An 11,748-nucleotide genomic window follows, 5' to 3' on the forward strand; every position below is an offset into this window, starting at 1 on the left:
CTTTCGCCTCAGGCAGCAAAACGCCTTGATCTGGCCCTGACAGTAGTTGAATACTACCCTACGACTCTTGGCAGATTTTTGAGTAGTGTTGATGACATGCTTTATTTCAGTTATTTAAGAGCCAGCAAATCGGACTGCCGGGAACTTGCTTCATCTTACAAGGCTCTGAAGTTTGCCGCCAGAAAGGAGCAATCCTGCCTCCCCGGCCAACACTTTGCCTTGCACCATCTTGGGCTCCAGAGTAACTCCAGCAGCAGGGAAAGTGGTTTCCCTCATCGCTTACTAATGGCCAAAGAGGCAGAAGGCAGAATGAAGTCACAAGACGACTGGGAAGACCAAGCTGCCATCTTCGATCTCCCAGGCGCTATGGTGTACATGAAGGACCGCCATTTGGAGAATAGACTCCAGTTTCTTAATCATCAAGAGAAGCTCCGTTATTTATTGATGCAACAGCAGGAATGCAATGCCAAGATGGAAGACGGCTTCGATCGCACCGAGCGTCGATCGCCTTCCCCACTGCTGAGGGCAGGCAAGGAGTGCAAAAAGGAAAGGTCCATTTCGGGAGACTCTAGTGAGGGAACGCTAGGGCGATTTCTTTTGATCGACAGGGAGGAACTGGAGCAAGCAGAGAAGGCAGAAGTCATGAGGGAGTATCTCACAGAAGTACCCCTAGACCTATCAGATTATGGAAGAGGAAGAGAGAAACTGAAGGCAGCCAACTGGCAACCATCCTCAGGGGAAGAGGAGCCTGGAAGTCCGATTAAAAGGTCAGCTGAAGACCCCATCCTTCATAAAAGTGATTTGTCCACCTGGCTCCACGCAGCTGAACGTCTCCACAGGGGCAAAGAGGCAGAGCAGCTCAGCGTGGGAGCCAAGGAGAACCTCGCAGCATCTCTGGTAAGAGAAACTGCTCCAAGAGTTCATGTGTTGTGCTTTCCATGGTTCCAGTTACAGATGGGTAGCCGTGTTGGTCTGCCATAGTCAAAATAAAAAAATTCCTTCCTGTAGCACCTTAAAGACCAACTAAGTTAGTTCTTGGTATAAGCTTTCGTCTGAAGAAGTGTGCATGCACACGAAAGCTTATACCAAGAACTAACTTAGTTGGTCTTTAAGGTGCTACAGGAAGGAATTTTTTTATTTTGTGTTGTGCTGTTTCTGAACTGTCACTTCTGTTTATAAACAAAACCATTTTCCATTTATGTTTTTTATGCCACTTTTATCCTTTGCAATATTTTTGCCCTCCTACCAGTCCTATGACCTAGGACAACAGTTAGGCAAGAGCCTCTTTGATTTGCGCAGCAGCAAATCACCTTGTTCACCATTGAGGATGGATGGATGGATGGATGGATGGATGGATGGATGGATGGATGGATGGATGGATTTATATGCCACTTAATGCCAAACAGGCTTCTGAGTGTTTCCAATTATAGAAACCAATTACATAAGAATTAAAACATATGCATCCATAAATAATATGCAACAATCAAATGGCACAACAAAATACTTGCCAGCCAATCCTACTCCTGTATTGTACATATGTGTGAATACACTTGTCCCTGCATGGGCTCCTCACCTTGAAACAAGCGGGTATACATCTGGTGGAGAGTCAGCTGCCTCAAGGCCTTCTTTCCCCCAGTCCTCCATACATTTTACCTGTTTAGTATATCTGCAAAGGGCTAGGACGAATGTGGCATGCAGATGTTTTGCACATTATGTGTTTAAAGTATAGATGACATAGTCACATCTTTAAATACTCACATGAACAGTCAGACCCAATCAGAGTCCCACAATATGTGTGCAAAGATGCTGAAAGATGTGGCTACATCATCCACACTTCATGGGTCCTCTTCAGGAAACATCTGTCTGCTGCATCAGTCATGTCACCTTTGACTGAACATGAGCATCATTCAGTTCATATGTGCTCGTGGGAGCTGTATCCAATGTTAAAAGCAGACCTATTGAGATTAATGGGTGTGACTAACTAAGGTCCATGAATTTCAGTGGGTCTTGTCTGAGCTGGACACGACTTATGGTTCACATTCTGTGAATGCTTACAGTGATGCTTGTGTTTAGCAGGACTTGAACACAGGTCTCATGAACATACGAAGCTACCTTACACTGCCAGCATATATAGCCAAGTAGTGTATATTCTGATTCACTGCAGTTCTCCAACACTGGAGAGGGGTCACTCCAGCCCCACCAAGGTGCCTTTTGGTGAAAAATGAACCCCAGACCTCCTACATGCAAGATTTGTGCTCTACCACTCAATTACATCCCTTCTCCATCTCATCAAGGAGGAAGGCTAGTCATGTGTGATGTTCCATGGAGGCTGTTTTGGTCCATGGAGATACTCACCACCAAGCATAGCTGATCACCCCAGCTGTGCTGGAGGTGGGTAAGCAGGGGAACCTAAGATCAGCACCTTGGAGAGGTGTCCTGTAGCTGAGGCAGGACATACATGTGGACTCAGAAGTGTCCTGGAGCAACTAACAGGTCTTGATAGGCTAGGCTAGCTATTCATTGACTAGAGATCCCTCCTTGTGCGCTGCAGCTCCACATATGACAGTCCATGAAATACACCCGTCTCCTTACAGCTGCAGATGTTGGAGGAATCTGCCTTTGAGGATTCCTGGTCTGTGACCATGATGGAGGCTGGGTGTTATTGGTGTGAGTGTGTTTGTGTTGAACTGCTATATTTCTGGCCACAAACATCTGTCTGTGCCTTCTGCAGATCTCTTCACTACAAGAACTTCCCACGTGCAAGCCGGCATCTTGCGACGCCACAGCCGATTCAGAGACAAAGGTGCCTTTTGAAGCGCAGAAGCAGAAAATGGACCAGCCAGGTAACCTGCACTTTCAGAGAGACAGTGATAGGGAACAACATTTCTCTAGGTAGCTTGTAGGGTTTTTCTAAGTTAGCAGGCCCCAGATGCATGAAACACGCCCTCATCTTTTCAGACAGACAGACACCAACAACAACATCGTCACCATGATTTGCTCGCTGGGAGATTAGACGGTGTTAACTATTTAAAGGTAAAGGGGTAAAGGGACCCCTGACCATTAGGTCCAGTCATGACCGACTCTGGGGTTGCGGCGCGCATCTCGCTTTATTGGCCGAGGGAGCCGGCGTACAGCTTCCGGGTCATGTGGCCAGCAGGACTAAGCTGCTTCTGGTGAACCAGAGCAGCGCACGGAAATGCCGTTTACCTTCCCGCTGGAGCGGTACCTATTTATCTACTTGCACTTTGACGTGCTTTCAAACTGCTAGGTTGGCAGGAGCTGGGACCAAGCAACGGGAGCTCACCCCGTCGCGGGGATTCGAACCGCCGACCTTCTGATCAGCAAATCCTAGGCTCTGTGGTTTAACCCACAGCGCCACCCGCGTCCCTGTTAACTATTTAGTTAGCATTTAATTTCAACTTTGTTTGTGAGGACACTTTGTTTGTGAGGACACTGGATGAGGTTGCATCAAAGCAAGTGTTATCCTATACTTTGCCATGCGTTTTCCCAACACTTTCCTTATCGCCAAAAATCTGGTCTTTGGGGGGAAGTGGGTTTACTGCCCAATACCTCCAAATCAACTGTAACTGCCCAACCTGAATTTGCCTGTATGTGACTGAATCCCACCCAAAAATAGAGACAAACTGGAAGTGCCATTAGCCTTTAAGGTGCCAGAAGACTCTATTTCTGTGGTTGCTGTAACAGACTGACACAGCTACCATTTCTTTCAGCAAGAAATGTAGACATCCCTTGTTGACCAAACCACTCTTACATCAAACTGCACTCCAAAACTTGAGAAACATTTCCCCTAATGGTTGTAATTAATCCTCTCAGTAGCAACATCTAAGTTCTGTGGCTTCCAAAGAAACTTCTATTGCTCAACCAGTAGTTTCACTCCTTATATCCAGGACGACTGCATTGTTTGAACACACTGTGCCTCCAATTTAAGTAAACTTTGATTATAACAGACAGTAGGTCTTTGTGCTCAACCGAAACCTCCAGCACCCTGTAAGGCTTTTCGGACAGCAAGACCAGAAACTTCTCACTTTAGCCTGTGGTCATATCAACCCAAGCAAGCCCCACCTGCTCAAATTATTTGTTCACCTAGATCAGTATTGTCTGCTGTGATTGACAGCAGCTCTCCAAAGTCTCAGGCATTTGCCTCCTGGTCTTTTTACCTGGAGATTCAGATATTTAACCTGCGACTTCCTGCATGCAGACCATGTACTTAACCAGTGAGATATGTACACACGATAGGAAGTTGCAAAGGGAATGATCCCTGATTCAAGACAATGAGGAAATCACAAGCTTTTCCTAATTATAGCCCCCACAGGAAAATCCCCATTTTTTAAATTTTCTCTACATCTGTGATGACTAGAAACTTGACCCTTCCCATCTCCTTCTCAGTGCTTCAGTAAAATGGTTGGTTGGCTCTCCTATTGTATGAGGGGGGAAAGCCCTATTCCTATATCAACAACAACAACAAAAGTCACATCCATAATACCAACTTTACTGGCTGAGCTGGAAAGTAGAGTTGGCCTGTATGGCTTGATTTTGGGAAACTCTAGCCCAGACCAGAGAATCAGGATTTTTGTGCTAATGGGAAAGTATTTGTTTTGTTTTTTAAAGGCAGCTGTGTGCTGATTTGCATATAAGGAGATCAAATCAAGGGAGAAGGATCTCTCAATTGATTGACATCTGGGTGGGGTGGGAACAGACACAGAGAGAGGTTTTGTTTGCTTGTCATTTGAATATTGGTGTGGCTCCTCGTCTGGAAACTGCAAGTCCTCCAACAGCTGATCCTTCATCTGCCATTGTTTCCTTTAGGTAACGGAGATTCTGAGTCGGTCAATGAAGAATCTGACGAGCCCAAAACATCTGATAGCGAGGTTTGTTCCCTTTTGTGTATTTGCTCATCATCCCACACATACACCTGTCTGCCCCGTCCCCCCAACACACACACCAAGTAGAGTCTACCTCCTGGCTAGGCACAAGCCATTCTCAGTATGGGACTCGTTTAGGAGGCAACTGGGCAACACTGGGTTTACTTGGCCGAATGTGCCCACCTGTCATTCAGCTGATTTCACAATGACTATTTTTCACTTGCACAGTTTGAAATCAAACCGTGCAGGCAAGGCACACTGTAATGCAAGACCCAAGGAATCAGCTGTTGTTGGCGCTTGCAAAGTACCGTACTTTTCTGTGTACAAGACTAGGGTTTTTTTTACTAAAAAAGTAATGTTTAAAAAGGGGAGTAGTCTTATACACAGGGGCAATCTCCTCCATTTTCTTAATTTTGAGTCCCCCAAAATAGGGGGACATCTTATACACAGTGGCATGTTATGCAAAGAAAAATACGGTACATCAAAGCAGCTAGACTGATGACTTTGATTGGCCGCCAAGACCATATAACACCAGTTCTGGAAGAACTACATTGGCTCCCAGTACTTTTCCAAGCACAATTCAAGGTGTTAGTGCTGATCTTTAAAGCACTAAACGGCCTCAGCCCTGTATACCTCAAGGAGTGTCTCCATCCCCATCATTCAGCCTGGACACTGAGGTCCAGCTCTGAGGGCCTTCTGGCAGTTCCCTCACTGCGAGAAGTGAGGTTACAGGAAACCAGGCAGAGGGCCTTCCCAGCGCCCGCCCTGTGGAACACCCTCCCACCAGATGTTAAGGAAATAACTATCTGCCTGAAGGCAGCCCTGTTTAGGGAAGTTTTTAATGTTTGATGTGTTTGTGTTTTTAATATTCTGTTGGGAATATTCCCTTCTGTTGGGAGTATAAATAATTATTTTTTATTATTATTATTATTATTATTATTATTATTATTATTATTATTATTATTATTATCATCACATGGCTTTGAAGCCACTCCTGATCTGCAAACCCCTTTTCCTTTTGGTCCAGCCATGCCTTTACCAAGCCTAGTGTCATATATGACGTTAGGTTGAAGGCTGATGGGTGTGTCTTAGCCAAAACAGCTCCATGGTTTAAATGGGGAGGTCTGGTGGGTCTGATTAAGCCCACAAACAAGAGATTCCCCACTTCTGAGAACCTTTGGCAATGCTAATCAAACCTTATGCTCTCAACTAAGTCGAGAAGCCACTAGAGAAAGGGGGCTTCATGTGGTGTGCCAGGATCCTGCTCCAACGTCACATGTGGGCAGACAAGTGTAGAGACAAAGTGGGCAGCTCATGAGATGCATGGCCTTATGAGATCCAGCTGGGCTGCAAGCTGGCCCAATCATTAGGCAGAGTGAAGCAACTGCCTCAGGTGGCAGATTCTGATGGACATTTGAGTATTTTCCCCAAGGCATTCCTGCCAAGCCCCTTGTCCATTCCCCTGAGCTGGAGGACAGAGATTTGTGCCGCATCTGACCTGTCCTGTGCCCCCTATGCTAGCCAGCTGGCATCAGCTGCAATTGGCGACACTGCCCCATTGCCAGTTTTCCAGTCAGATTCATCTGCCAGCCCAGCTGGCTTCTGTATGTGCAATGGGGAGCACCAAACGTTTGCCCTCTGCCCCAGGCAGCAGAATGTATTCGGCTGTCCCTGCTAAATCAGTCCCACCAATCACTAAAAGGAAGACTTGCAACAGACACATCCTAAAATGAAGTGCTGGTGCCATGGTTAAAATACAGGAGGTGAAAGCTGGAAGGAATGGAAGCTGTCTTTCCAAAGCTGAGTTTCTCAATTGGTAGAGCATGAGAGTAAATCTCAGGGCTGTGGGTTCGAGCCCCACATTGGGCAAAAGATGCCTGGATTGCAGGGGGCTGGACTCGATGATCCTTGTGTTCCCTTCCAACTCTATGATTCAAGTTATGAGCTTAATCCTAATATAGCCAGGATAGCCAACTAGCATGGCCAATGGTAAGGGCATCACTCTGGCTAATCATACACTGTTCACCTAGAACGACCTATGAAAGGACTTGACTTTAATCCAAAATGAGCTGTGTTTGACTTGTAGGCAGGGTTGAAAGAGCGTCTTGTTTGCGGAATACAGAAGGAGGAAAAGAATTTTTCCGATCAGACCTGATTTTTGAGTGCAAAACTTGAGCACAACTGAAGGAAGAAAGGTGGGGTTCCCAAATGCTATGGGACATTTAACTTGCACATCTGAAATTCATGTCTGAATAATTTCCCCCTAATAGGTGATTGGCACTTGTGATGATGAAAGCCTCCAAGCAGCTCCCATGAAAGAAAAATATTGTTGCACAACTGAGATCACCCAGAGATCGCAAAAGAAGCGGAAAAGGGGACACGATTCGCTGACAAAGGGTACAAACAGGGGGTTCAGAATCATGTATTGTGAGATACAGTCATACCGTGGGTTACAGACGCTTCAGGTTGTGTTTTTTCGGGTTACGGACCGCCAAAACCTGGAAGTACCAGAACAGGTTACTTCCGGGTTTAGGTGGTTGCGCATGTGCAGAAGCACTAAATCACGCTTTGCGCATGCTCAGAAGCACCGAATTGCAACCCACAGATGTGTAGATGTGGGTTGCAAACGCTGCAGGTTGTGAATGTGCATCCCGCATGGATCACGTTCGCAACCCGAGCATCCACTGTATACTATTTTTCATGTCTTACATAACACTGCACCTGTTTACTTAGGCCACATTCACATTTAAATTGCCTATGTTGCCACTTGTTACATTGTTCGGAGACCCCTATCCCCCTCACAGAGCTATGATTTCCAGAGTAGTTTAGCAATCCATCCCTCTTCACAGAGCTATCTCTGAGAATTGTAGCTCTGAGGGGGGATTTGGGCTTCCTAAGAACTCTCAGCGCCTTTAACAGCTCCCAGAATTCTTGGGGGGAAGACAGTTTAAAATGGCACCATTGTGCTTTAAATGGATGTGGCCCTTGTCCACTGAACTTTGTTTGTTCCGGTGGCTCATTTGAGAAAAGAACTAACTTTTCCTATGCACAGGCCAGGCACTCTCTTCTGCTCTCTGAATTCCAGGCTATGCAAATGTTTGTTCACAGTGATACAGTCCGCTGTGATAAGGCAGGCAGCAGGGAGGACTCCAGAGTCTTGGGGGCCAGGCTGGCTTTCTGGCAAAGGGTTAGCCCAAGCCAACCTGGGAGGGAGAAGAGAGTAGGAGAAAGGCTTTGCAACACGTAAATTGAATAGGTGCACTAGGTACACAGTTCAGTGTTTGCTTAGCCTTTCCGGAGAAATGTTATTGACTTGCAGGGAATGCATTTTCACAAACGGTGTTTATTGTTAAGCCCCATTCCCTGTAGAGGGGGAAACCTCTTAACAATGGAATGTGTTGTGCTGGCGTTTCCTGCAGGTGACAAAGTAGGAAATGGATAAAGGTTGGGCACTTGAAAAAGGGCGGAGGGGACAACCAACAACCCTCCCTTCCTCTTCACAGTTTAAATACTTTTCTCCACCTCCAAAGCCCTACCACTGGCTCTGTTTGTGCAGTCAAAAAGTGTGTGCTTGGCTGTGTGTGTATGCGTGTGAGTTAGAGAGAGCAATGTTGACCGAGTATGTGAGAGAGATATTGTTGTCGGCAAGGCAAAAGGGCTTGTTTGACAAGCTTCCGTTCCTATCGCATTGCCTTTCTGACAGGTCTGATGAACCTGGATACAAAATGTCGACAGCTCCTTTTTCTTGTTCTGTCAAAAGGCTCGGCCCTTCCCTGCAAAGCGCTGAGCTCAGAAGGGGTTAAAATTGCAAAGGGCAAGACAATGAATGGTAGGCAGTGGCAGCAGAGGTGGGGTGGGGTGGACACTGATATTTCCAAATACCAGTGCTTGCAAATTTAATCCAGGCCTGCAAGCAGCTGCCCATCTGCCTTTACATTACCGCTTTCAAAGGTAATAGGGGAACACGGGTGGCGCTGTGGTCTAAACCACTGAGCCTCTTGGGCTTGCCAATCATAAGGTCGGCAATTCAAATCTGCACAACAGGATGAGCTCCCATTGCTCTGTCCCAGCTTCTGCCAACCTAGCAGTTCGAAAGCATACCAGTGCAAGTAGATAAATAGGTACCACTGCGGCGGGAAGGTAAACAGTGTTCCTGTGCGCTCTGGTTTCCATCACAGTGTTCCATTGTATCAGCAATGGTTTAGTCCTGCTGGCCACATGACCCGGAAAGCTGTCTGTAGACAAACACCAGCTCCCTCGGCCTGCAAGCAAGATGAGCGCCGCACCCCAAAGTTGCCTTTGGCTGGACTTAACCGTCCAGGGGTCCTTTACCTTTTTTTTTTTTTACTGCTCTCAATGCAGCAGGTTCCTGAGACGCTGAATCCAGTGTCTGTGACCAGAGTTAGGATTTAGGACAGAATTCTGCCCCAGCTTTTACAGAACCTGCATCAGGGGCAAGGATAGCCATTTGTGTTTATTTTTTCCAACCAGGAAGAACACTGAAATTATTGCAACAGGGAAGGATGGGATGGAACGCAAGTCCAGCACCAACAATCAGTCAGGTTGGGCACTGGCCAAGGACTCAGGGGCTTGGAAGGGCCCCCAACCTAGCTGTGTCACCATTCATCACTCTCATTGTCTGTTTTGTTTTGTTTTGTTTTGTTGACGGTGGCTCATCTTCGGCACTGTGCCAAAAGTGCCATGAAATCTGGCCCTCATGCAACCAAGTCATAGACAGGTAGCTGCTCATTTGTGTGGCTCTTAACGTGGGAACTGGGCAAAACGTTTTCAGGAAACCCGATCTTTAGACTCCACAAGCTGCTTCAACCAATACTTCTTCCCAGGGATTGGGAATGGTAGCTGTCTAAGGGAATGGGGGTCACCTAACATCTCCCAGCACCCTTAATGAACTACAGTTCCCAGGATTCTTTGGGTGAAGCCAACGACTCTTTAAAGTGGTACAATGCTGTTTTAAGTGTAGATGGTGAATAGGGCCTAAGTTGGATTTCACACTTGGTGATCTATTGCAATCGCTCTCCTGATCTACCTTCAGCCCACCTCTTCTATATGAGGTGCCAGAGACTGAAACAAAACTTGCCCAGTTTGTTATCCCAGAATGCACTGCAAACCTGCTAACGCCTTTGTCTGTTTTGTTCTTCGCAGCCTTTAAGAAGCCTGTTCAAGGCAGGCGTAATGTCAAAGCAGCCCAGATCCCAGCTGACGTGCAAGAAGATCTAAAAGAAACAGCAAACTGCAGCCCTGCTTCCAGCCACAACGAAGATGAAGAGACATAGCCCGAATATGCTTTCTCGCTGGAGCAGATCCTACCACTTGAACCAGTGTCAGATATTTCTGCTGTGATATGAAGCCCTTCAGTGGCCAGTTATTCTCACTGACATCAACCAGGACAGCTCAAGCCTGCTCAGGCGCCATTGCTTCACATCCCTGACCGACAAGTGAATTCATGTGGACTAGTACGGTAACTTACTGACAGTCAAGGCACTCTGGAGAGCTTTACAAAATTCTTTGGTTAATTCTCTCGAGATTTTGGCAGTGAGGTGGTTTGTTCTGCTCGGCTATTCTGTGGTTCCTTTTGTCCAGGTCTTGCCAGTTCTCTGGCCTTCAACCAGATTGGCCCTGCCATACCTTCGCTGTGATTCATTAAGTGTTGCAGCAAGAGACAACTGCAATGTAAGGACAGAGAGACCATGTTCTGCATGCAGGGGGTCCCAAATTCAGTCCCTTGCAATACCAGTTAGAATGATCAGGTCCTGGGGAATGCTCTTGCCTGATATTTTGGAGGGCTACTGCAAACCAGAGACGACAACAGTGAGCTACAGCAAACCTGGCAGCTTTTGGTGACTTGCAAAACATGGTATTTTGTTGCTTCCACGGCCAATACAAGACATCCCTATGGGACCGTTGTCTTTCCTTCCTTTTATAAAATCAGCAACTCTGCAGGGGCCTGGACTTTCAATGTCCTGTAGCCTGTGGATCCACAAGGGAGGGCTGTAGATCAGTGCCAGAGCAACTACTCTGAATCCAAAAGCTTCCAGGTTCAATTTCCAGCCTCTCCAGGTGAGACTGGGAAGACCTTTGCCTGAAATACTAGACACCTGCTGCAATGCAGTGTAGACAATGCTAAACTGGATGGACCAATGTTCTGACTTCCTAGTCATACCCACCAATTGTATGTATTTTCCCAGGACATTCCTGGAATTATAGAATCCATCCCGGCTTCCATCCCGGAATGTCCCTGGGATAAGCTGGTGCTTGCAGCCAGCGTTGGCACTTGTAGCAGTGTTGCTGACCCGCATGGCAGCCTGACACCAAAAGACACGCGTCCCGATTTTCTTCAGGGGAATGTTTGAAGGTAGGCTAGGTATCTGTCAGGCATCATTGGTGCGCTGCAAATCCCACCAAAAGCACTGGGGAAACAGCGGCAGAATAAGGTCGTCCTGCGAGGTGCAAGATAAGAATAAATGGGCTGAACTTTGACAGCAGCTTTCCTTCGTCAAAAGGGTGTATTGGGCCAAGATGGTGAAAGCATGGTTTGACTAGTCCTGGAGCACTTCCCAAAGTGCATCTTAAGATGGTGCTTGTTTCAGATATTGTTGCACCTGTGATCCCTATACACACACATCGGAAGATTCAGCAAGGAGAGGGCTCTAGCTATTGCACATGGCTGATGGGGAAGTCTGAAGGACCAGCGATAAGAAGCAATATCTGCTAGCCACATCCTCATGGTTGCCAGTCTGAAGTAGTCTCAGGGCCAGAAATGAGGGTAGCTTTTGATCTACATCAGTTTTGCAGGTGGTGGGTTCTGGTGACAAGGAAGCTATCACACCTTTGAAGTTAATAGGGG

The 11,748-nt window shown here is 46.8% G+C and overlaps 1 protein-coding gene across 1 annotated transcript in view; it reads left to right on the top strand.

Annotated features, from left to right (window-relative positions):
- RBBP8NL (RBBP8 N-terminal like) overlaps positions 1 to 10,800 on the top strand; it is a 30,169-nt gene extending 19,369 nt beyond the window's left edge. The window contains exons 9-13 of the mRNA XM_081196208.1: positions 111 to 897; positions 2,732 to 2,843; positions 4,828 to 4,889; positions 7,154 to 7,280; positions 10,047 to 10,800. Coding sequence (XP_081052334.1) covers positions 111 to 897; positions 2,732 to 2,843; positions 4,828 to 4,889; positions 7,154 to 7,280; positions 10,047 to 10,177 — 1,219 coding nt within the window. The 3' untranslated portion in view covers positions 10,178 to 10,800. The remainder of the gene's footprint in view (positions 1 to 110; positions 898 to 2,731; positions 2,844 to 4,827; positions 4,890 to 7,153; positions 7,281 to 10,046) is intronic.
- Positions 10,801 to 11,748: the final 948 nt, after the last annotated feature.

Source organism: Podarcis bocagei (genome assembly GCF_964188305.1).
Source record: "Podarcis bocagei genome assembly, chromosome: 5".
NCBI classification, from domain to species: Eukaryota; Metazoa; Chordata; class Lepidosauria; order Squamata; family Lacertidae; genus Podarcis; species Podarcis bocagei.